Source organism: Purpureocillium lilacinum, assembly GCF_023168085.1.
Source record: "Purpureocillium lilacinum CBS 284.36 DNA, scaffold_3, whole genome shotgun sequence".
NCBI classification, from domain to species: domain Eukaryota; kingdom Fungi; phylum Ascomycota; class Sordariomycetes; order Hypocreales; family Ophiocordycipitaceae; genus Purpureocillium; species Purpureocillium lilacinum.
The window spans coordinates 4608984-4632513 of NW_027072113.1; the positions used below are offsets into that span (position 1 = coordinate 4608984).

The 23530-nt window shown below is 60.9% G+C and overlaps 7 protein-coding genes across 7 annotated transcripts; 2 read left to right on the forward strand and 5 right to left on the reverse strand.

Moving 5' to 3' along the window:
- Positions 1-101: 101 nt before the first annotated feature.
- On the forward strand, positions 102-2408 carry PLICBS_004972 (uncharacterized protein; the record flags this gene model as incomplete). The annotated part of the gene is made up of 3 exons (XM_018325630.2): positions 102-669; positions 897-2026; positions 2145-2408. The coding sequence occupies 3 exons, from the start codon at positions 102-104 to the stop codon at positions 2406-2408; spliced, it is 1962 nt and encodes a 653-aa protein (XP_018175382.2).
- Positions 2409-2674: 266 nt separating this feature from the next.
- Positions 2675-4057, reverse strand: PLICBS_004973 (uncharacterized protein; the record flags this gene model as incomplete). The annotated part of the gene is made up of 2 exons (XM_018325629.2): positions 2675-3516; positions 3718-4057. The coding sequence occupies 2 exons, from the start codon at positions 4055-4057 to the stop codon at positions 2675-2677; spliced, it is 1182 nt and encodes a 393-aa protein (XP_018175381.2).
- Positions 4058-4634: 577 nt separating this feature from the next.
- On the reverse strand, positions 4635-6172 carry PLICBS_004974 (bifunctional acetohydroxyacid reductoisomerase; the record flags this gene model as incomplete). The annotated part of the gene is made up of 5 exons (XM_065600628.1): positions 4635-4662; positions 4755-5422; positions 5484-5762; positions 5860-5891; positions 5959-6172. The coding sequence occupies 5 exons, from the start codon at positions 6170-6172 to the stop codon at positions 4635-4637; spliced, it is 1221 nt and encodes a 406-aa protein (XP_065456700.1).
- An 841-nt stretch (positions 6173-7013) lies between these two features.
- On the reverse strand, positions 7014-7853 carry PLICBS_004975 (uncharacterized protein; the record flags this gene model as incomplete). The annotated part of the gene is made up of 3 exons (XM_065600629.1): positions 7014-7166; positions 7343-7732; positions 7806-7853. 3 exons carry the CDS (start codon positions 7851-7853, stop codon positions 7014-7016), a joined length of 591 nt encoding a protein of 196 aa, XP_065456701.1.
- A 1013-nt stretch (positions 7854-8866) lies between these two features.
- PLICBS_004976 (NEDD8-conjugating protein ubc12) lies at positions 8867-9669 on the reverse strand (the record flags this gene model as incomplete). The annotated part of the gene is made up of 4 exons (XM_065600630.1): positions 8867-9019; positions 9099-9388; positions 9495-9588; positions 9649-9669. The coding sequence occupies 4 exons, from the start codon at positions 9667-9669 to the stop codon at positions 8867-8869; spliced, it is 558 nt and encodes a 185-aa protein (XP_065456702.1).
- A 637-nt stretch (positions 9670-10306) lies between these two features.
- On the reverse strand, positions 10307-13232 carry PLICBS_004977 (chitin synthase, class 2; the record flags this gene model as incomplete). Its single annotated transcript, XM_018325626.1, has 3 exons — positions 10307-10444; positions 10506-13028; positions 13143-13232. The coding sequence occupies 3 exons, from the start codon at positions 13230-13232 to the stop codon at positions 10307-10309; spliced, it is 2751 nt and encodes a 916-aa protein (XP_018175378.1).
- A 4638-nt stretch (positions 13233-17870) lies between these two features.
- On the forward strand, positions 17871-19241 carry PLICBS_004978 (uncharacterized protein; the record flags this gene model as incomplete). The annotated part of the gene is made up of 2 exons (XM_065600631.1): positions 17871-17922; positions 18094-19241. The coding sequence occupies 2 exons, from the start codon at positions 17871-17873 to the stop codon at positions 19239-19241; spliced, it is 1200 nt and encodes a 399-aa protein (XP_065456703.1).
- Positions 19242-23530: the final 4289 nt, after the last annotated feature.

The window sequence follows — 23530 nt, forward strand, 5'->3', positions numbered from 1 at the left end:
CTGTAACAGCAGCAGACGCCTGAACCACCGCCCGCCGCCGCCGGGACCGGAGAGGCGCGGACTCGGCCGAACAGCACACCGCCCCCTGAGACACCGGCGCCATGTCCGCGGACCCGGACGGCGAAAAGGTGCAAGTCCACGGACAACAACACCAACACCACCATCCTGACGATGTAGAGCGTCCACCGTCGGTCACGACAGAAACCACCAGCACCGCCCACGACGGGATCGGACCCGAAGATGACGAAAACGATGACGATGACGATTATGCAACGGAGCGGGACCTGGAAAAGGCCGACCACATAGTCTCGGCCACCTTCCCCGGCGAGGCGGCCGGGGGCGGGACCACCGTCAGGGCCGGCAGCCCCGGACTCGACCACCACCACCACCGGTCCGGCCCGGGGTCCGCCCCAGATCCGGACCTTGAGGAAAAGACAGTCGGCGACGATGCCGTCGTCGCTCGTCGCTCGCCGTCGCGTGCCTCGTCTGCGCGCTCGCGGCCCCTGACCATTGTGCCCCGCCATCGGCGCCGCGGGCTGTTTGGGCGCTTCACCATCGTGCCCGAGGTGAAGCGGCCGTACGACTACAAGAACTCGACCAAATGGGGCCTCACGGCGACTGTGGCCTTTGCCACCATTGCCGCGCCGCTCGGCTCCTCCATCTTTTACCGTGAGCCAGCACCAGCCAGCCCCTTTCCCCTATCCCTTCCTCATGATACGGTGATATACCATCACTCATGTTGTCCTCGTGCTTCACTCCTTTTCGGCTTACTGCTATGTTGTCCTCGTGCTTCACTCCTTTTCGGCTTACTGCTATTGACGTGCATGTAAGTGCCTGAACCGCATGTGGACGATGGGCTGACAGACGGCGCTCTCAACCCGCCCGCAAAACAACAGCCGCCCTCCCCGTCCTCACGCGCGAGCTCAACACGACGCAGACGGTGACCAACCTGTCGGTGGCCATGTACATGCTCGCCATGTCCATCTTCCCGCTGTGGTGGTCCTCCTTCTCCGAGCAGCTGGGCCGCCGCACCGTCTACCTCGTGTCCTTCTCCCTCTTCGTCGTCTTCTCCGTGCTCTGCGCCGTCAGCACCAGCGCCGCCATGCTCGTTGTCTTCCGCGTCCTCACCGGCGGCGCCTCGGCCAGCGTGCAGGCCGTCGGCGCGGGCACCATCGCCGACATCTGGGAGCCCCGTGAGAGGGGCCGCGCCATGAGCATGTTCTACCTCGGCCCCTTGCTTGGCCCCATCGTCGCGCCTGTCGTGGGTGGTGTGCTCGCCCAGAAGCTCGGGTGGCAGTCGACGCAGTATTTTCTCGCCATCTACGGCGCCGTCATATTGCTGATGCTCTTCTTCCTGCTGCCGGAGACGCTCGCCCGGCGGCGCGCCGATGACGATGATGATAATGACCAGCAGCAGCAGCAGCAGCAGCAGCAGCAGCAGCAGCAGCAGCAGCAGCAGCAGCAGCAGCAGCAGCAGCAGCAGCAGGGCGCAGGTCAAGGAGAGCAGCTGCAGCGCACCACGACCGCCCAGTCCGCCAAGATCAAGACGCAGCGCCTCGCCCGGGCCGTCAAGCGCGTCGTCATCGACCCGCTCAGCGTGCTGCTCTTCCTGCGCTTCCCGCCGGTGCTCATCACGGTGCTCGTCGCGGCCATCGCCTTTGGCGCGCTCTTCGTCGCCAACATCTCCATCCAGCAGACGTTCTCGGCGCCGCCGTACGGCTTCCCGCAGCTCATCGTCGGCCTGCTGTACGTGCCCCTGGGGCTGGGCTACTTCTCCGCCTCCTTCTTCGGCGGCCGCTGGATTGATAATATTATGGCCCGCGAGGCCCGCAAGGCGAACCGCTACGACGAGCACGGCAAGCTCGTCTACCTCCCCGAGGACCGCATGCGCGAGAACATGTGGATCGCCAACACGGTCTATCCGCTGGGGCTGCTGCTGTTTGGGTGGACGCTGCGGTACGGCGTGTTTTGGTTCGTGCCGTCGCTGGGGGGGTTCTTCTTTGGGGTGTCGTCGATGCTGGTGTTTGTGAGTCTTTACTCTATCTTCCCCCGATCTCTCCCAATCCCCCCCAACTTCTACCCGCTTCTTCACACGATATGTCCCCCTTGTTCAGCGTGCTGACACTGACCGACCGACCGACCAGTCCGCCGCGACCACTATGCTCACCGAGTTCGTCCACAAGCGCTCCTCGGCGGGCGTCGCCGTCAACAACTTTGTGCGCAACATCCTCAGCTGCGTCGGCACCGTCGTCGCCGCCCCCTGGATCAACGCCATTGGCACCGGCTGGGTCTTTACCATCATTGCCATCTTTTGCCTGGCATCCGGGTATTTCGGCATATGGATCCTGCGCCGCAACGCGCCTCGCTGGAGAAAGGACATGGACGAGGCCATGAAGAAGATAAAGTGAAGCCTTTTTTTGGGCTGTCTTCTCGAGAGCGATTCGCTGCGTGTGGCTTTGGGCCGCCTTGGAGTAAGGAGTAATAAATAGCATACGTATATATAATATGCATAATACACCTATTTACACATAGAGAGGGAGAGAAGGAACGGAACTGAAGTGCTTTGCTTCCAGTAAACGTTTTTCGTTTCTTCCTCGGCGTTATATACGTGTATAATATGAACGTGTATCTCTAGGTCGATATGAAGGGACAAGAGGCAGTCCGTCCGTCATCCTCACTTTGCCTCGCCAAACATCCTCCCAAGGGCATCCACGCCGACATTCCCACCGCTCAGCACGATGCCCAGCTCCCAGCCCTCCTCGCCGCCCTCGCGCTCCACCAGCGCGCGAAACTCCTCGTCGAAGAGCGCCGCCGCGAGGGGCACGCACGCGCTCGGCTCGACCACCATCTTGCAGCGCTCCAGCACGAGGCGCATCGCCGCGAGGATCTCCTCCTCGGTGACGCTGAACATGCCGCTGACGAGCCGCCGCCCGTGGATCACGCTGAAGGGGTGCTCGCCCACGGGCGTGCGCAGCCCGTCCGCCACCGTCAGCGTCGAGACCGAGGCCACGCGCTGGCCAGACTCGTAGCCGCGCTTGCCGTCGTCGGCGCCCTGGAACATGGGCTCCGAGCCGAAGACGCGGATGCCGGTGCCCTCGCAGCTGAGGGCCACGCCCGAGAGCATGCCGCCGCCGCCGCAGGGCGTGATGATGGCGTCGAGGCCCGTCTTCGGCTTCTTCTTCGTCGTCGTCGCCTCCTGCTTGCTGCCGTGTCCATTCTCCTTGCTCTCCGCGGCCAGGAGCTCCTCCACCTGCTCCTGCAGCTCCAGCCCCATGGTGCCCTGGCCGAGCATAATGTCCGGGTGGTCGTACGGCGGCACCAGGCGCGCGCCCGTCTCGGCGATGACGCGCGCCGCCGCCGCCTCGCGCTCCGGGCTCGTGCTCCCGCTGAAGACGACCTCGGCGCCGTACCCCTTGGTGGCGGCAATCTTCTGCGGGATGGAGATGTCGGGCATGACGATGCGCGCCTTGATGCCGTTTTCGCGCGCGGCGAGCGCCAGCGCCTGCGCGTGGTTGCCTGTCCACGCCCACGTAGGATATATCGTCAGCTTCATCTCACATCTCTCTCAACTCCAGCCCTCAACCTCAAACCTCAAAACATCACTTCAGCCCTCAACTCCCGCGAAACCATCACCACCAACCCGCTCACCGAACCACACACACCGTAAAGAGAGACAAAGACACACACACACACACGACAAGGGAAACAAAAACGTACCAGAACTGTGCGTCACCACGCCCTTGTCCCTCCCCCCGCCCTCCAGCCACCCCTCCTCGCGCATCAGCCTCTCCACGGCGTGGAACGCGCCCCGCACCTTGAAGGCCCCGACGCGCTGCATGTTCTCGCACTTGAACCACAGCCGCATCCGCGGCGCCGCCGGCGTCCGCCCCTCCCACCGCGTGCCCCGGAGCTCCTCCGCCGCGCGGGGCCGCGACGCCAGCTCCGACAGCGTCCGGTTCGTCACCACCGGCGTCCGGTGCACGTGCGGCGCCACGATCCGGTGCGCCTCGACGACCGACGCCCGCGTGAGCGGCGGGCAGGTGGACAGGTCGGCCATGGCTGATGCGAGTCTCTGAGCTGAGCTGAGCTGAGCTGAGCGAGCGGCGGGCGAGGAGTGTGAGAAGAAGGATAGTACGTAACAAGGGGATGCCCGTTCGGTGTCGAGCACAACAAGATCCGCCGTTGGTGCGGAGACGAGACGACCCTTTATAATAGATCAACCAGCGCCTGCGTCGGGCCCCGATGTCGTGTCCCTCGACGGCGGCGGTCGCACCCGGCGTCTGTCAGAGGCTGCCTCCAGGCCCCGGCGACCCGCTTCTCCGCCCGAACATCGGGGCCCAAGTCCAGCCAGTCGGCACCACATATCGTCCGTCTTCTCCACGCTTCCACGCGCGCCTCACGTACATCTTACACACACGCGCGCGCCAAGGCCTTCAGCTCAATTCAGGTCAAACGTTCCATTCACTTTTTTTGCGGTATCATAGAGCCCATGCCGGCCGCACCCGGGGCAACATGTCAGGCCGTCCCAACCCGCGAAATTCTAGAATAGCCCAACACAGATACAATGGATTTTTTGAAATCAATCAAAGCCATCCCGAGACTCCCAGCGTCCAGTCGCACCGCCAAGCCGCCTCTTATTTTTGGTTCTCGGGTCGGAGGGAGCTACAAAGTCATGCATGTCAGCAAAGGGCGCACTCTTGACGATCCGCCCGGGTAGACACGGGCGACGGCGCAACGAAATGATGTCAACTTACCGGACGGCCTTGCCGGCTCTCCAGATCTCCAGGTTGCGAATCTCCTCCATCTCCGCCTCGTACAGCTCGCGGTAGTCCTTCCGGCTGTTGTACTCGAGCGAGCGCTTCGTCTCGGAGCCGTCCTTGACGCTGTCGTACAGGCTGTTGAAGACGGGCTTCAGCGCGTCCTTGAACTTGGGCGTCCAGTCGATGGCGCCGCGGCGGGCCGTCGTCGAGCAGGCCTCGAACATCCAGTCCATGCCGTTGGCGCCGATGAGGGGGTACAGGCTCTGCGTGGCCTCCTCGACGGTCTCGTTGAAGGCCTCGCTGGGGCTGTGGCCGCGCTCGCGGAGAACCTCGTACTGGGCAAGGAACATGCCGTGGATACCGCCCATCAGGCAGCCGCGCTCACCGTACAGGTCAGAGTACACCTCCTTCTCGAAGGTGGTCTTGTACAGGTAGCCGGAGCCGATGGCGACGCCCAGGGCGATGGCCTTCTCCTCGGCCTTGCCGGTCACGTCCTGGTAGACGGCGAACGACGAGTTGATGCCGCGGCCCTCACGGAAGAGGGAGCGGACGGTGCGGCCGGAGCCCTTGGGGGCGCAGAGGATGACATCAATGTCCTTGGGGACCTCGACCTTGGTGAGGTCCTTGAAGACGGGCGAGAAGCCGTGGGAGAAGTACAGAGTCTGGCAGGGCGTGGTCAGCGTCGGGTCTCGCAGGGTCCCATGCACGCGGCAAGTCACGTACCTTGCCCTTGACGAGCTGGGGCTTGATGGCGGGCCACGTCTCGGACTGGGCGGCGTCGGAGAGCAGGTTCATGACGATGGTGCCGCGGGAGATGGCCTCGTCGACATCGAACAGGTTCTTGCCGGCGACCCAGCCGTCCTGCTCGGCGTCCTTCCACGACTTGCCGTTCTTCCGGACACCAACGATGACGTTGAGGCCGTTATCGCGGAGGTTCAGGCCCTGGCCGTGGCCCTGGGAGCCGTAGCCGATGAGGGCAAGGGTGTCGTTTTTGAAGTAGTCCTGGAGATTGGGGTGTCAGCGCGAGCAATTGAGAGATGGATTGCCATTGCCATTGCCATTGCCATTGCCATGGCAATGCATTGGATGGGTGACTCACCAGGAGCTTCTCCTGAGGCCAGTCGGCACGCTCTGGAGGCGCAGCAAGGTCAGCATATCGGCACACGGAGCAGGGCGCGGGCTCGCATCTCCAGCATACCGTAGACGTCCTCCTTGGAGCCGGCAAAGTCCATGGTCTTGACGCCGCGGACCTGCTGGGCGGCCGGGCCGGCGAGGGCCGGGCGAGCGACAGCGGCGGCGGTGGCGCGGGCCAGGTTGCGGCCAGCAATGTAGGAGCGCTGCTGGACGCGGGGCGAGGCCAATTGGCGGGCCACGTTGGCGCGCAGGGTCTTGGAGAAGCTTCTCGAGGCCATTGTGACGGGTTACGCGATGTGCGATGTGATGGAGGGGAGATGGGGAGGGAGCTCTGTGATGGATGAAGGGGGGGGAGAAGGGTTGAAGATGAATGAATGAGACGACGACGGGGTGCTCGGTCGGGAAACGGAGGACGGGAATTTTTCTGGGGGCTTTGGTGGGCGGCCAGGCTGAGGACCTGGGCACCGATTTCGGTGGCCCGGTTTCGACGGTGCTGCGTCGCTGGGGGGATTTTGGGGGGAGCTCCCGTCCCAAGGCTCACGGCTCGTTACTTGCAATGCACAGGGGAGGGATCCATGGATCCACCCGCGGGCGCCGGCTGCGGCCTCGCTGGACGGGCGCTGGCCACTCACGCGCCGCCGTGCCCGAGGCCCGCTGGCATTTCGGTCGCCTCTCACTGGCCGACTTCGCCCCAGCGGTGGGAGGTTGAGCAGGGCACAGCGAGCTGTCCGTCACCTAGGAGGGGACCCTTGAGTCGCGCGACTTAATTAGCGTCCCGGCCCCCCGTCGAGCGCGCAGCTGCAAGCATGTGCTCTGGTCCTCTGGGGGCCCCGTTTGCTCCGTTGCCGGCGCTGCTGTCTGACTGTGCTCGTCCGAGCTGCGCCTGGTGCAACCAAAAGCACGTACGAGTTCGAGCTAGGGACGATCCCACGTACCTTGGGCTTGCGAGCCAGGCCAGGTACGGTACGGTACGGTTCCTGATGAGCCGGTCAACTGTATAGCTTGGAAGGCAAGGTAGCATTGGACAGAGAGGCACCGCTACCAGGTCATAACAGTAAGCCCATGCTTGCTTGAGAGAGTCAACGTAAGAAACACGCTGGGACTCCTCCTCCTCCGCCATCAGCAGTCCACGCCCCCATGGACCATCAAGTTCCAGTTGTCGCGGTGGAAAATCTGCGCCGCCCTCTCCTTCTTGCACCGATCATACACCTGCATGATGCCAATCGCGACAGCAAAGTCGCTCCACGCATGCAGGACCTTGCCGTCACGATTCTGGAACGGCGCATCATATCTGCTGTCAGCCTTCTTGTTTCTTTTCACCCGCTCTGCTCTGTCCTCCAGCGCGTGCTGTGTGGCCCACCCTCTAACATTATCAAGAGAGAGAGAGAGAGAGAGAGAGAGAGAGAAAGAGAGAGTGTGTGTGTGTGTGTGTGTGTCGGAAAACTCACGTCATTGCACCACCAGAACCCCGTGCCCTTCTTGCAGTATATCCTCTTGCAGTGCCTCGGCCCGGGCTCAATGTACGGGTTGATCGTCTTGGGCTCGTTGAAGAAGTCCTTGGCGTCGTTGTTCACCTCGTCCCAGCTGCTCGCCGGTGCCGGCTTGCCGATTCCGCACTTGACGTCGGTGTTTCTCCACCCCCCGGGGAACACCTCGTAGATTGGGCTCCGGGCGTGTTCGATGCGGCGTCCGGCGGCTGCTGCGGCTGCCGCTGGGTCCGGGGCTGGTTCTCCGGGATGCTGGCCTGGGCTCGTGTCGTTGCTGCCGGGTGTCTCGCGCCGTATGGCGCCCAGCCTGCGAGGCAGCTCGTCCTCGTGCCGGACGGCTAAGCCCAGTATCTACGGCAGTGACTCTCGTTAGCAAGATGACATGGGCTGGCATTCTTCACTTCTCAAGCAGGTTTACACGTACACCTGCAACGAATGCAGACAGCACAGCGAGTATCGTAGCCAATCTCATCGTGATTGTGGGGATGCCGTCTTGTTCAGGTCGCAGTCTAAGCCGATGGCAGCTTGAACCAGAAGCAGCGCGCCGCAGCGGCACATCTCATACTCAATATATCAAGTCCTGTACAGACCCGTGCCCGGACTTGAGCCTCCTCAGGGCATGCATTGTGGGTCGTCCGTGGCGCACCCTGCGTCCTCCACGCTTGATCTCATCGATGCATCGCTCGCGGGCTGGCCGCTGCCCATCCCTCAATCGCAACACGACGCCATCCCGCACCTCCTGCCTACACTATTTGTTTCCAGCCTCGCGTGTTTGGACTTTACATGTGCAGGCCAGCTGTGTTCGGCGTCCCAGCAAGACGCTGGCCGCTGTACCATCCATGTCCACAGTGGCCCTCGAGTGCGCATGGCTTCTCCGTGGCGGAGAACAAGCATGGCCCCTTGCACCGGTGGTCGAGGATGCTATTGAGACGCCACATGTCCCATCGCCTGCTCGCCATGTTTCCCCGGCCCCAAAATCTGCTATTGGTCGAAGCTCGGGTAATAACCAGACCAGACGGGGATGCAAACGTACGGCTTGGTGATAAGTGTATCCGTGGCTCACTTGATAATTCTTGAGCGAGAGGGGAGCCCGAAGAGGCAAGGAAGCTTGCAATAATGTGCTTCGAGATCGCATGGTTATAAACGTCTAAAACGGGGTCAAATACCACATCCACGCTCCTCAAGGGTCCAATGCAACTGGCTTCGCTCTTTATCAAGTCTTGCGCCGCGCCCGATGACCAGACGGGCTGATGCCACCATCCTCTAGTACCTCATGTGCAAGCTCGGGTCCCTGCTGCCTGAACGACAGCAACCAGCAACACCAACCTGTCATCCACACAAGGTCTGACAAGAGGTTATCTTTTCGCCAACAGACTATGCTCCCCCCGTCCCTCCCTCGATGCTCTACTTCTTGCTCATCGCATGCGGTGTACCACGAGGCCTCGGTCCGCGTGGCGCCCCAGTGCTTTACGGGCCAAGTATCTTCTATTTGATGACTCGGTCGTATGCCGTGCCTTTGATGGTGCCTCCACTCATGGCAAGGCGCACGTTTCGCTTGAAGCCCTCCCGGTTATGTCGCAGGTCTTCGGCGGCCTCCTTGTTGAGGGGGTCCGAGGCGTTTGGCTCGAGGAAGAGGAACTAGCAACAGCACACAGCGTCAGCGTTTTTGGAACAAACGGCCTAGGGAGACGCCACTCGGGGGCGTTGGCGGGCGTACCTGCAGCCCAACGATGACGGCGTTGAGGTTCAGCACGGGCTTCCAGTCCTCGCGCAGGATGTTCAGACAGACCTTGCCCTCCAGGTCGATGTTCGGGTGGTAGATGGTTTCCCTGCACCGCACCTTGGGCGGCTCGTGCGGGAAGTTTTGGTTGATGGCAAAGTCAAACGTAAACTTGCCGCCGCGGTACATGCCCTCGTCGGGATCGATTGTCAGGACAAAGTTGAGGATGTCGTCGGGGTCCGGGAACTCGGTCTTCATTGTCGACCCGAGTGACAGCTCCGACAAGTCTGCAAGATAAATCAACCGTTAGCTTCCGTACATCGGCCGGCGGGGAGGACAACCCCCCAGGCCCTCGCGTGACGAGAGGCACCGAGTAAAAGCGTCGTTGCGCACCTTTCTGCACCCGCAGCTGGGCTGCTGTGACCTTTTTCTTCTTCCCGCCAGCTGCTTGGCCCTCGGCATTTTCAGCCTGCTTCTGCTCTTTTTTCTGTTCACCACGTTAGTTGTGGGACATCTCGCATGCCCCAAAAAGTACGTCATCGCCTACCATGGACCATATCTTCAACATCTTGGGCGAGGTGCTGCCCCGCGCGAGGGGTCGGTCGATCGGCGGGAACGGCTTCAGGCGGAGAGACGGGTGTGTTCTGGGGGTATGTGCCGCCGAGGCTGGTGCGTAGGAATGGTTTGTGCAGGAGGGTGCCGCAGAGGCCGGGTGCAAGACGTGGAGGCGCGGCGAAGGCGGTCAGGTTGTCACCAAGGAGCCATCGCCACCGGAGGCCGGGAAGGTGACAGAGCAGGCGGCCGTTGCGACCGATAAGATAGGGCGGGCGCCCGTGTGATTTCCGGAGTTTATGCGATCGTCTCCCAACCAGGGGCGGCCAAGCGCCTAAAGTGACGCAACCACGGCGTTTAGGCGGGACCAAACCAGCTACCAGTCACACGAGCGTTCTTAACAACCAGGAGTATCAGTAAATCACCGAGCACCAGTCCATCACATCACCTTGGAGGCTCGCCGATACAAAGTCTAAAGTTATTGCCATGCATTAATACCGAAACAAGAATCGTTACAGTGGGACGTGGTCCCAGATGAGCCAATTTGTCTACACTCGACACCCCAAGTGATGACCCGTATTGCCTGTCAAAGCCGCCATTTTCCAACACAGCCACGTGCCCGACGTCGCGGTGAACCAAATCCGATCGCAGACTTATCTGCGTGCGAAGCAGCACATGATACCAGTCTTGCCCAAGAACCACAGGAAGCCAAAGAACCGAACAAGCGACAGCACCGCCGTAGCGTACAGCAGGAACTTGAAGAAGTTGGCCGTACGGACCGACGCCGATTTCTGTAATACATGTTAGCTGCCGTTTCGTTGAGTTGTACGACGCTGTTCGGGGGCCACTTACGCCGATGCCAAACGAGTTGAAGTTGTCGCTAGTAATGACAATGACCAGAAGAATGTTGGAGAACAGCCACGACACGACCAGGCCGGTTCTGAAAGACTTGTACGAGTCCTCGACGTCCTTCTTCTCCACTTCCTCCTCCTCCTTGAAGGGGGCGAGGGCACGGCGCACCGTCTGCTCGAACTGGCTGTCAATGTCTTCCTGCTCCTTTTCGATTTCCTCCACGACCACTTCGTTCTTTTCGCCCTTGGTTATATTCGCGGACGGTAGAGCTTCGGCCTTGTCGGATCCCTTGGTGCCCCATGAGACGTCGTGCCAGTTGTTGAAGGCGTACACCATGAGAATGTTGATGTACGTCGACATAAGCAGGAGGTAGTAGGGGAAGGAGTGGAACATGTGCCACGGGTCCAGGTACAGGAACGATGCCAGGAAGTACAATCCGTAGATGGTGATGAGGGCAATGATGATGACGCCGGCCGCACCGGATCCCGAAAAGAAACTCTTGACAAAGTCCGCTCCCGAGTCAAGCTTGATCTGGTCCTCGATGGGCGTGTCAAAGGCTCGCGCGACGAGGTAAGCGGAGAGCACGAGAATGTAACCCTGGACCAAGCCGAAGAGCATGAAGGAGGCAATGTAGGTGAACTTGGATCCCTTCGGACGATTACCCAGAGCCAGGATGAACTGGAGAATGACAAAGGCCAGGTAGAGGTACTTGAGCAGCGCGTTGATGATTGGCGTGGCCGTGTCACCAAATGGCCAGCCGTGGTGCTCGGAGGTGCTGTCCGAGGCGACAACCGGATTGCCGACGAGGTCCATGATGACAGTCGTCGTCAGGTAGTAAGAGGCCAGGGAGAACCAGGAGAAGATCAGGTTGAGGAAGTTGTAGATGAGCTGGATGTGGAAGAAGAACATGCGGATAATGTTGTGACCGCTCTTGTAGATTCGACCAAAGTGCATCAAGGAGTACAGCGAGGCAGCAAAGGAACCGTTGAGCCAACGACGACGCTGGCTGATGAACTCGGCGGCGCCCTCCGGGACATCGGTCTCACCCTTGGCGGCCTTGATGTACGTCAAGTGCCACTTCTGACCGGCCTTGGCGACCAGCTCGAAACACAGAATTCGGTCCTCGGCCAAGAACATGTTCTTTTTGAAAATGTTCATGCCGTCAATGCCCTTCTTGCCCAGGATCTTGGACAGCGTGTGGTCGCCGTGGAAGTACTGCTCCAGCGGCCGGCCCATGATTGCTCTAAATCGATAGGCGGAGAAGGCACCGGGCAACACGCTGACGTAGCCGAACGAGGACTCGAGAGGCTTGTCGAGAATGTTGGAAATCTTGTACTCAAAGTTCTGGACCGCGACGAGGGGGTTGAAGAGCTTCTTGCCGCCCTTACCCAACATGGCGTGAATTTCACCGCAAGCACCTCCCAGGTCCTTGTCGTTGTAGAAGCCCTCCCACAGCGCGAGCAGGGAGCGGGGGCTGGGCTTGGTACCGGCGTCGATGAGGATGGTGACTTCGGGGTTCAGGATGCGGCCAAAGGCGTTGAAGAGCCAGCGGTGCGAGTTGATCTTCTTGCTGTTCTTCTGCTTCAGGCAGAAGATGAACTGGACGGGCGGCAGGTTCTGCGGGCTGTCGCCTGTCGGGCGGATGAGCTGCTGGCCGGGCGTCACGGACAGCTGGCTGGTGTACTCGAAGATGTGGGCCACGGTCTCCTTGCCATCAACGTCCTTCTTGATGACACCGTCTTGGTAGATGCCGACGGTGGCGAGGACGTCGAGAACGTTCTTGTCAGCCTTTTCGATACCGTCAAAGACCAAGCAGACGACAATCTTCTGCCAGGCGGGGCCGCCCTTGTTCCAGAAGGTCGACTTCTTGAGGTTGACAATGTCGCGGATATTCTGCATGACACCGTGGAGAGTTCGCGAGAGCAGGACCTTGTCCTCGTTGTAGTACGTAATGGCGATGAGAAGCTCCGTGTGTCGGTTATACATGCGGGGCCGCAAATCGTAGCCGTTCTTGAGCGTGAACTCGTTGGGGTCGCAGGTGGCAGCCGTGTAGCGCATCTTCATAAACTCCTCGTTGCCGCCTTCGACGTCGCGGTACTGAGGCTGTACCGCGTTCTTGATGGCGCTGGGCACGGGATAATCGATACTGAGGACGGAGCCCTGAACGAGCTTGACCTTGCGGGTATTGTAGCGCTTCAGGCCGCCGCCCTGGCCGAAGCCGGCGGGCTGCTGTTGCCGCTGCATCCAGCTGTCTTCCTCATCGTTGAAGGTCGAGGCCGGGCGGTCGTAGGGGTAGCCGTCCTGCGGGAACTGACCGTACGCGTGCTCGCCCAACGCGCCCGAGCCGGCTCCGGGATGCTGCGCAGCTCCCGGGGCATACGACTCAGTGAGGCTGTACGCGGAGACGGGGCGGTCAGGGGGCGTGCCGGCGCCGAGACGGTCGTGCTCGTAACCCATTGAAGGGGGCTCATTAAGCAGGTAGCGGCCGGCGTCGTCGTCGTGCTCCTGAGGCGGCATGTGATACTGCACAGAGGGTGTCCCGCGTTAGCGACATGGTTTTGAGCTTGCAACCGTTGCGCCCACCGGGCCGTTGCGGGCGCGTTGCTAGGCGGGGAGGGGAATGAGGGAACAACTCACGTTTCCGCCAGGAGGTAGGTCCTGCATTGGGTGTCCTCCACTTCCGTACTCGTGGCCTTGGCCCTGGCCGCCGTGGCCTTGGTACGCCATGATGGTGAGATGTGATGCTCTCTCGAGCTATGGGATGCAATCGCGAGCGGGCGTGCGTGCGAGCGGTTCGATAGCAATGCTCGACTGGGACGCGCGGTGTCGTCGATGATGCGGAGGCTGGGGTGGTGGGTTTTTTTGGCCTTTCTCGCTTGCATGCAACGGCGGCGTGGTACCCCGTGCAGGGTCAGAAAAAACCTGGCAGGAGCTTCTGCCCGTTGGCCCAGGCTGCTTCCAAATGCCGCCCGAGCGTCCAAACTCGGGATACCTATGCCTCTAGGTGTGGTGCCTGACGATGATGACGAGGGATAAACCAGCCTCGAAGCGAACGGCACCCGCGGGTTCTAGAAGAAGGCGGAGGGACGAGGGAAAAGGGGGCCGCGTCGGAGAGGGCGAGAGTGATGATGCGGCTGGGCTTGGGTTTTGGGGGATGCAAAATGAAATAAAGAACAGGACGGGAACACGAGGAGGGACGGCGGCTCAGGGGAGTGACAGTCGCTGAGGACGGTATATTTCACGGCGATCCCAGGTAGGCCTTGTTTCACAGCTCCCCCAAGCAAGGCCGCCGCAGCCACTCTCGAGCTTTTCGCCCTCGCTCAAAATAGGGGACTGGCGCTAGCGCGAGCTGAGCCACTGGCAGCCCAGCAGCAGCCTGTGGCCGCTGGGGCTCTCGCTGGGGCCCCATCCATCGCCCTGTCCCCTCCCGCCCACACGGCTCCACCCCCCTGTGCTGCGCGGGTGCTTGGTCATGTTGGTGCGCTCTCTCATGTCTCGCTCCTTGCCAGCCTTCCATCCTTCCTGGCCGCCTGAGCTGGCAGTGGTTCTGGCCGAGCCACCACCACCACCACCACCACCTCAGCGACAGCGTGAGGCGGCGTGACGACGTCAGATGCTCCTGCAGCCTCAAACCCTTGCCGCCCTTGCTTCCCTCTGGTTGGCACGCCCGAGTACCGGCCAGTCGCTGCAAGGTGTGCGCACGGGACAACCTCTACGGATGCGATCGGCGACAACGCTCTGTTGTTTTTTCCGCCATCTCATAAACGGTGCATGTCATCAGTTATTCGTGTTTATTACTCTTGGATTCTCCCGCCAGCCCCTCTCCTGTCGACGCGTGGGCCTTCACTTTCCCAGGTGCTGGCGGAACAGCCGCCGGCGCGGGCATCCCCGTCTCAGCCCAGCATCAGCTGGCGCACGTCAGCCTTGCAAGCCGCCTGGAGCAAGCCCGTCAGTCGGTGTGGCTAGCACCCTGGGTAGCAGCCGGTCATGTCATCCACGGCGTCGCTCGGATAACGCAGAGCCGAAATTTCTGCTCAGCGGATTCCTCACGGCGCCGGTGCTGACGCGGACCGCGCCCTCGGCCATCTGCGGAGGATGGACTCGTACTCTGTACGACGCAGTCAGGCACACGGGTACGGGTACTTTTACGTGGACCTCTGAGGTGCTTAACCAACGCGTCCCACCAGCCCGCGAGCCAAGGTACATGTGGAGATGCCCAACTGGCACCGCCGAGCACGTGTCTTTCGTACGTACATTTTAACTTGGATGTTACTTACGAGCAAGGGAATGAGGCTGCCACGGGCGGGCCGAATTGACTTGCAGGCTCGCTCGGCCGTATGTACACTGCACTCGAGGTGGCAATTGATGGCCCATGCCCGCTGTCCGATCGGAGAGCTGCATGCGGCAACACGAAGTCGACCAACTTGGCGTCGATGCCGCTCTCTACCTTTCGTGTGTATCACTCAGTGCAGTGTGTGCTGTGGTCTGGGGGGAACACACATGGCTGCGCCGCCGGGCCCACCGCCGGCCGGCCTGGCCACTGCCGCAACGCCGCCAAAAATAGCTCGTGGCTGCGGAGGCATGGGCCTGATGAGGTGAGTTGTGAGTGGAGTGGAGAGGCTGGTGTGCTGCCCATCCAATGCCATCCAATCCTGGCGGAGGCGGTGCACCACGAGTCGTGTCCTTCTGCCCAGCGGCCGAGATCCAACGTTGCGAGAGGCTGTCGCGTGAGCCACAGTTGGCGATCCGGCGAGATCTGGCCGTCGTCCCGAGTGCCTGTGCTCCAGATATACGTATGTACGTACGGCCAGAATTGCACGTTGCATCCGACTCGCTGCCCTACATCGCCAGTTGAGCGGGCTCGTTTCTGGGGATGCTGCGCAACGACGTAGTGCTCGGCCAAGCCATCGGCATCAAAGACCTACCCGGGATGGCCCGGCATATGGACAGTCCTGGCATCATTTGATCAGCTCCGTTGGGCACTGCTGCGTGGGCCGCATGCAACTTTGTGTTGATTGACGTGCTCAGGATCAACATGGGCAATGCAGCGTCGGATAGAGCAGCTCATATTGCCCTTGGATCACCAGGCCCTTGAACACCAGCCACATTGCCGCCCACGAAGTCGCAAGGAGAGCGCAAGGGGACTACGCGATGCATGGAGTCATCACTGTGCATTGCGCTGCCCTTCCCCTCCTGCCCCGTTCAAATCGGCATCGACACAAGCTTCGCCCACGCTCCGGGGCCACGGTCCGGCGCCAAGAGATCCGATACCCGTTCATGCCGTCCGCTCCGGGTAAGGCGCTGGCTACTGCACCTTGTGATGGGGTAGCGAACGCGCATGCTCGCATTTCTGCTCGTACACACCATGACACCCTCGCCTCGCTGGCCCTGCTCGTATTTGTATTCACACTTGACTCTGTCGACCGTCCCTTGCTGTGGCCAGGTTTCAAAGCGCCACCCCTCCGGCGATGGCAAGAGACATGTGACGTGCGCGGTGGCGACGGTCTCCTGATCAGAAAACGAAACGCCTCCGTCGCTGCTCGCCATGCCGTGGAGTTCGATGCAGCCAGAGAGGTCTGCGCGGTGCCGTAGTCTCCAATCTGGCCGGCCATCAAGCAGCAATAAGGCAATGAATGACGCCCAAGTCATCGTCGCCGCTGTCGCTTTCAGGCGAAGCCCAGCGGGCAGACGACGCTTCCAATCAAGGGTGCGCGTCGGGCCCGCCGTGCGACGCTCTGTTTGGCTGAGCCCTCCCCCGCCGGGACCCACGCGCCACTGTCACAGCAAAATTACTGTGTCCTGCACTGGGCCAGGTCCTGGACGGCACTGGCTGCGACGACGGGCTCTTGGGACCCCATCCCCCCTGTGCCGACGTCGAGCCGTCGAAACATTGCGCAGGTTGGCGTGGGAAAACGGCAAATGCAGATGGATTGCCTCGCCGTGTGCGATGCCATCCATGGCCTGCGTCCCCATTCGCCAGAACCCTAAATTGCCCTCGTCCCGTCGTCGGCGTGGCGGGATGGAAGCCTCACAGAACAGCCACTGGATTCGACGATCGCCGTGAAACCTGATTCCGCTCCCGCGTCGGTGCTGCACAGACTGGTTGGCGTCTGCTGGAGGGTCGGATCTGCCGATTTCGATGCGAGGCCGGGCCTTCTCGCTGCTCTGTGCCCTCTCAGCCGTCAGCCTGCCCACTGCATCTTGGGCCAGAGTGCCCCGGATGAGGCAGCTCATCCGTGCTTGGCGTGGCGGCCTTGCTGGAATGCTTCCATCGCGTCACCGACAATGGGACAAGTCTGCGCCATTTGGCCCGATTGACGCGAGCAAGCCCGCGTGCCAGCTGCGACTCGCCGCGTCGGCCCAGGCCACGTCGGAATGCCCTGCTGGGCGACTCTCTCTCGCTCTCTTTGCTGCGCAAGGATGGGGTTGCCTCGTCATGCAGGAGGCGATGGCTGACCTGCATGTCCAGCATCTTGTCCAGCAGCTCGTCCGTGCACGCGGGGCGACTCCCGCACTGTGTGTCGATGGGCCCCGTCCAAGGCCCCGTCCAACGCTAGCCGTCGCACGAGTGGCAGCCACCAGCGTGCACCAGGCGCTGTGCCCCTCTGTTCCTGGCCCTCCCGGGGTCCTCGGCTGTCCCTGGAGGGTCGCTCGGCGGCGCGCAGCCAAGCGGGCCAGGGGCTGCGCCGCGTTCGCAATGCACTGTGCAGACGTCTTTAATTGCCTCGCTAGCCCCAGCCAGCTCTAGCGCCCCTTGCCCCTGGCGCCGTCGCCGCCGTTCCACCAGCCCACGCCAGGCCAACCGTCGCTCCCCTCCCATCCCATCCTCTCCCCCCCTTGAGTTGCTGGCGCCATTCGTCTCCGCTCCGTGGTGAGACCTGCGCCGACCCTCTTTGCTTCGTTTCGTCCGCTCCCTCCTCCACCTTTGCACTTCCATCGACAGCGACCATCACCCGCCGACCGACGACGCTCCATCGCAAGCAGCATCATCGCCGCCAAGCGTCGAACCGTTTCCTCGGGCTCAACTATCCTTGCTTCGATTCACAGTCGCCAGGCCGATATGTCTTTCTCTTCCGTGATTTAGTATCATTATCATACCGCCGGTCGTTCAACCCCGAGAGCTAGCCTCACAGTCCAATCGTTTCAACGCCTTCTTTATTCCTCGACATCGGCGACTGCCTCCTCACGCCTTGCACCCGGTACACGAGCATCTTTATAAGCATTCATAGCCCATAGAACGACTCCGTCCGGGCAGCACTGGGCGACGACGTTTGCCGCCTTTCTCCGCCGAGCCCGAATCGCGACGCACCCCAAGCGACAGGACCTCCTTTGCACCCGCCGCTATCGCGACAACAGCTTCTCAAGATGGAGGTAGAAGGGCAAATGTTTGCGAGGAATCTGGTCGAGCTGAGCGAAGGTAAGTGACGGGTCGTCGCTAGGACCCAGTAGAGGATCAAGCACTGACCGTATCATTCAGCGCTGAAGCACGTTCCTTCAAAGAGAGGATGTGTGCAATGCGATGGCAACGCAAAGCTCCAGTGTCCATCATGCCCCTCAGGCCAGAGCTGCCAGTTCTCGGTCCCTACAGACTGCACACAATGCCCGGCGGCTGTCTGCCTGCCTAACGACACGACGCCTCCGCCGAGCAACAACGGCGGGAAATCTGGCGGCGACAGCGGACCCAACGTCGGCCCTATCGCCGGAGGTGTCGTCGGCGGTGTTGCCGCAATCGCCATTCTGACGTACCTAGTCTGGAGGTTCCTCATCAGACCGAAGAGATCAAGCGTCACTCAGTCGATCTACGAGCCTTCGGGCAACTCAGCTCGCGACATGGAGAAGGACAACGCTTCGCGAATCACGCATCGCTCCTCTACCCACACAGTTCATTCCATCGCCTCTACCGTCCTGACGCGAGCGTCCAACATCATCCAGATTGCATACATCCCCGGTGTCACCAACCGAGCAACGCCGACGTCGCCGACCGTTCTCGTGCCTCCCGTCCCGCCGATCCCGATGCACCACTCCGACGCGAACCGTGCGTCCAATCAGGACGATCAGCACTTCTTCGTCCCCGGCAACCTGCGAGACTCAACGTATTCTGGCATCTCCGAGTTCTCGGACCGCACTTCGTACGCGCCGCGCTCCAGCATCGCGTCGACAATCTACGGCAAGCAGGCACAGATCCAGACTCCCGCGCAGACCGGCATGCGTGCCAAGCCTACCGTCGTCAGCGTGAAGTCGGGCAATGCCAGCGGGGCCAACACACCCCCCGTTCCCAGCATCGACTTTGAGAGGTTCGGTGCCGGAAGGCCACAGAGCAACGCCAGCGTCTTCAGCGTCGGCTCGACGTTCGTCAACAATGCGAATACGGCCACGCAAGCAAGGGCACAGGTGGTGAAGCTGGGCGGTGGCCTGAAGAAGATTGATGTCGGGGCCAAGCCGGAGGCCAGCGTCTCGTCCACATCACTGGCGTCGACGTCGTCGCCGGCCCCGTCTGCGAAGAACGCAACAGGGGAGCCTCACACGGCAACTGTCAGCGATGCGTCGCCTACCGGTGATCTTGGTCCTTTCTCTGACCCTCCGGCTACGCCCAAGACTGTCAATGTCCCGAAACTCGTTGCGGTCATGGAGGATGATGAGGAGCCCGCTCGATCTGGCAGCCGGACGTCGAAACGATCTCCTTCGGCTGAAAGGGGACGTAGCCCTTTTGGTGACGAGCATGCCACAAAGGAATGATGCACGCTTTCATTTACGTCCCATTCTCGTGGATGGTACCGTGAAACAGACATGGGCCAGATCGGCCCGTCTGCATGGACCGACCACTCTTCTTTTTTGAATATCCTCTTCAGCGGCGGGATACTTGACTACTAGGGTTTTGGCGTCTTTTGGATCAAGGGCGACGGAACGATATCAAAGTCCGATTTGGTGGGCGGTATACTTACCACACAGCAGATATTTCTCAGTATCATGAACTTGAATAGAACTCATGGGTCTACTCGGCGCAGTCCCCTTGTCGATGTTACCATGACACCGTGAATGCATGAGCCAATGCATCGCGGCATCGTGCAATTGCGTGCCGCAGAGCACGGTTCGGATAGTGACGGCGATTCATGGCCACAGCGTCCCACGAGCTGCCACCTCGGCTTGGCCGTCAATTTGTCGTGGCTAGCGAAAGGCAGGCAGGCATACACAAACGAATGTTTCCGTAACGTAACGGCAGCCGCGCTGCCCAGGTGCCTCGAGCGTCGGACGAGCCGCCTGCAAGAAGCCTCGGATCGTGCACACAACGCCGGCTGTTGGTCACAACAGCTGGCGCGGCCGGGCCCTCCGAACGCACGTGTGTGAGGTGTTTTTTTTCTCTTCTGTTCTCTTCCTCGCCGTCTTGACCAGCGGGGGGAGGGGGGGAGCAGATGGACTTTTTTGCGCGGGCGGGGGAGGGACAGACAGCAGCACAAAACGGCGTGACGCCATGCCTACATACGAGGACATTTTACGGTTCGATACCGTATGTGACTGGCCGGAGTGCGAGGGGGAGCTGCAGTGGGCTTGCATTTCACGTGGGAGGGTGGAGAGGAAGGGGGGCGACGGGGGAGGTGGGCTTTGTGGCGGAACTCGAAACCTCGCTTTGAGAATCATGGGGAGGGAACTTGCCGGTGAGGGAGGCAGGCAGGCAAGCAAACAGGCAGGGAAGTTGGCTGCTGGTTCGGCCCAACTGCATAGGAAGTAAGTAATAGTTCTGGACTTGCTTGCATGTTACGTGGTGCGTGGCGTGGGCTCTGGTCTTTGATATCCAAGCGCGGGCTCTTAGCTGGCTGGCTGGCTGGCGATTGTGGGAGTTGCTGCTTGATACACACAAGACAAAGACTACAGGCGTCATCAACTGGTAGAGCGGCTATCTACACGCACGTACATCCGGTAGCCCTGTGAACTACTACGTATGCTATACAACGTGCCGGGCAGTCTACAACGCAGAGGCGCCTAGGGCCAGAAGCTCAACTCGAGGCCGGCCCGCACCGGCCAAAATAAGGTCCATCCGCCGTCGGCAACGCCATCAGCTATAACGCCATCGCCAAAATGCCCCATGGCTGTTTCTTGTCTTTTCCATAACTCCGCAGCTCTTGCTTAGCTTACCTGCACGTCTTTGCTGGAGCGCGCTGCCCCCCCACCGGTTCTGCCGCCACGGAACCCCCAGCGCGGCTATCCCGGCTGCTTCGCTTCGCCTTTTGCCGGATGGACCATGCTACGTATTAACTAGTTAGTAGCGACAAGCGCCCACGGAAGCACCCACGTAGCTAGCCTCCGGGAGATATAGTCCCAAGCTGGTAAGTAGCGGAGCGAGCTCGCTTATTTTCCTTAGCATGGACAATGAAGCGACGAGCATGAGACGTCAATGGTGCATGCGGAGCACTAGGTAGTTAGATAGGTAGGCACACACGTCAGCGGTGTGTACATGCAGTTCCGCGGTAGCATCAACGTCGTGAGTTCACTCCAAGTTACCTACCTACCTTGGGTATGCCATATGGCCGTCGTCGTCTTTGAGGCCTGGCTCGTAAGCCGTCTCTCCACCCCCTTGGCCCCCCCCCCCCCCCCCCCCCCCGGGGGCGCGCGTCCGGGTCGCCATCGCGTCCGCGCCTCCCGGCCGGGAAGCGCAGACCAGGGGAGGGAACCGGCGGAGGTTCCTCCTCGGACGGCGGGGAGGGGGCAGGGCAGGGCAGGCAGGGGGGCCTGCCTGGCCGAGGATGAGCGGAAAAGGCCTCGTTGGCGATGAGCGTCTGCGTGATGATGGCGCAAGAGCTGGCGCGCGCTGGTCGGGGCTCGTGCTTTTCCTTACCCTGTGTGTCTCTCGTTCACTGGGCCTCGGTGACGGATGCTGCACAGCCGTCACATTACAGCCGTTACAGTACAACGATGCAACTAACTTACATCACAGATCGAATTGTGTCTCTGTGATAGCGTGTATTTTGCAGCATGAGCATTCGCACAGGGGGACGTAACGAGTCCGCGCGATGTGGACAGACAGAGAGAGAGAGAGGGAGACCAAGGGCTCGTGAGGCCAGGGTCAGGGTTCATCCGAACTCCTTGTACTTTTTTCCCCTCGTTCTTCCCCCTCCATCCTTGCAACGGTCGCATGTTCTCAAACCGCCTTCCAAAACCCTCCCTCCCATCCTGGTGCCTGTAAGAATTAAGAGGGGTAATATATGGGTTTGTTTCTGGAATTGCAGGAGAGCGCTGCACACAGCGATTCTGCCCAACGCGCTTTGTCGGGCGGAAGAGAGTTCGGCGGCCGACAGTTGGTGATGGGCAAAGATCCGGCAACCGAAAAAAGATGACGGAGAAAAAAAAAAATGACGAGTGGCCCTTCTGTATTGACTGACTGACCAACTGAGTTGCCGCTCCAATGAACAACGCGAATATGTGCCGATGTGCCGGCCGCGTGGTGCCGCGGCGGGTGATTCTGTGATAGTACGACTTGTCCATGCATGGGTAGGTGAGATAGGCAAGGTTCGCAGAATCAATGCAGGAGAATGAACGCCTCGAGGCCGGGTAAGTTTTCCCCTACCAGTAAACGTGCAGTCCAGGACGCGGTTGGTCATTCCCTCACAGTAAAATCGTACGTTTGATGCTTAGAACCAGGAGCACGAAACCGCAGCCCAGGGCCATAACCAGAATCCCAAGGATCATTTTGCAACCTTGCCAACGGCTTCCCACCCCCACTGCAACGGGCAGTTAGTTGATTCAAGTGCCGACGTCGCAGCAAGCGGGGTAACAAATGAACCAGAGAGAGTGCGCGCGCACACGCAACAAGAGAGAAAAACGGACAGCCGGCAAAGAGAGACAGAGTGGGGGAAATGTTGGCGGAAACCTGCCTGTTCCCCCCGGTACCATTACTGTGCTGTACCGCATGGATTGCGGTGCATCCCGTCTTCCCCCGTTCATGCTTCCTCGCCGTGATTACCGCTTTCACGCTGCATCTGCTAACGGGTCGTTCCGTTACGGGCTCCTCCTCGCCTGATCTGGGTTGCTTGCCCGGGCGAGGCTGCGAGCCGGCTTGACTACGAAGTGCTAGGCAACTTGCGCATTATTAGAGGCTGTGGTGGTGGCGGCGGCGGCGGCGGCGGCGTATTCCTCGCTTGTCTCGCCGAATGATATCAATCCTCCCCATCTGATAATGAAGCGCACATTAATATGGGAGCCTCTGTACGGGGAGTACCTCGTACCTACAATCCACATGGCAATATCTGCTGGGCAGGGTGTTACTGTACTTGGCACTGCATGATACCGTACCTCAGCGACAGCATTGAGAAGAGTCTGGCCACGTCTCCGCGACGCTCCCCCTTCTGCCACCGCCCTCGTCGCCAACAGCACCACCCCGGCCGGCCGCCGGACCGTTAGGGTTGTCCGGGGTGTGTGTCCGACCTCCCAGAAGTCTCCGTTGGCGCACGCCGCCGTTTTGGGGCCCCGGGGGAGGGAAGCAGGGTTGGTTGGTGGCTTGCTTGGCCTCCCGGGGGGGGGGGGGGGGGGGGGCGTTCGACCAGCCCAAAACCCATTCTTGCAGGATGGTACTTGCGATCACCATCCCACGTACGTGCCTGCGGTGTGCGCCCCTGCCAGTGGGCTTTTCGGGCTTCTACGCGCTAAGAGAAGGCTTTGCGGCGGGAGATGTCAGGCAAGCAAGCACGCAGAAACAGCGCATCTTTACAGCACGCCAGGGTAAAGATCAACATGGCTTGGATACTGAAAGGCAGCATATCCGGCCCGGGTATGGTAGTGCACACATCTGTCGCGCCAGGCTCTGCCCATGTCCTCCTGCCCTGCCCCTCCGTTTCTTTAGCACGAGGATGATCGCCCGCGCCCGCCCGTGGCCACGGCCGTGGGTGTGGGTGCCGGGGATGGCTGGCATGGTCGTGGTTGGTGCTGGTGCTAGTAGATGGTGAATGATGGTGGTGTTGATGTGCTGTCCGGCTACCTAAACTCGTTTCGGCCATGTGCCTCTCTCTGTCAAGGTCGACGACGACCGCAAGTCG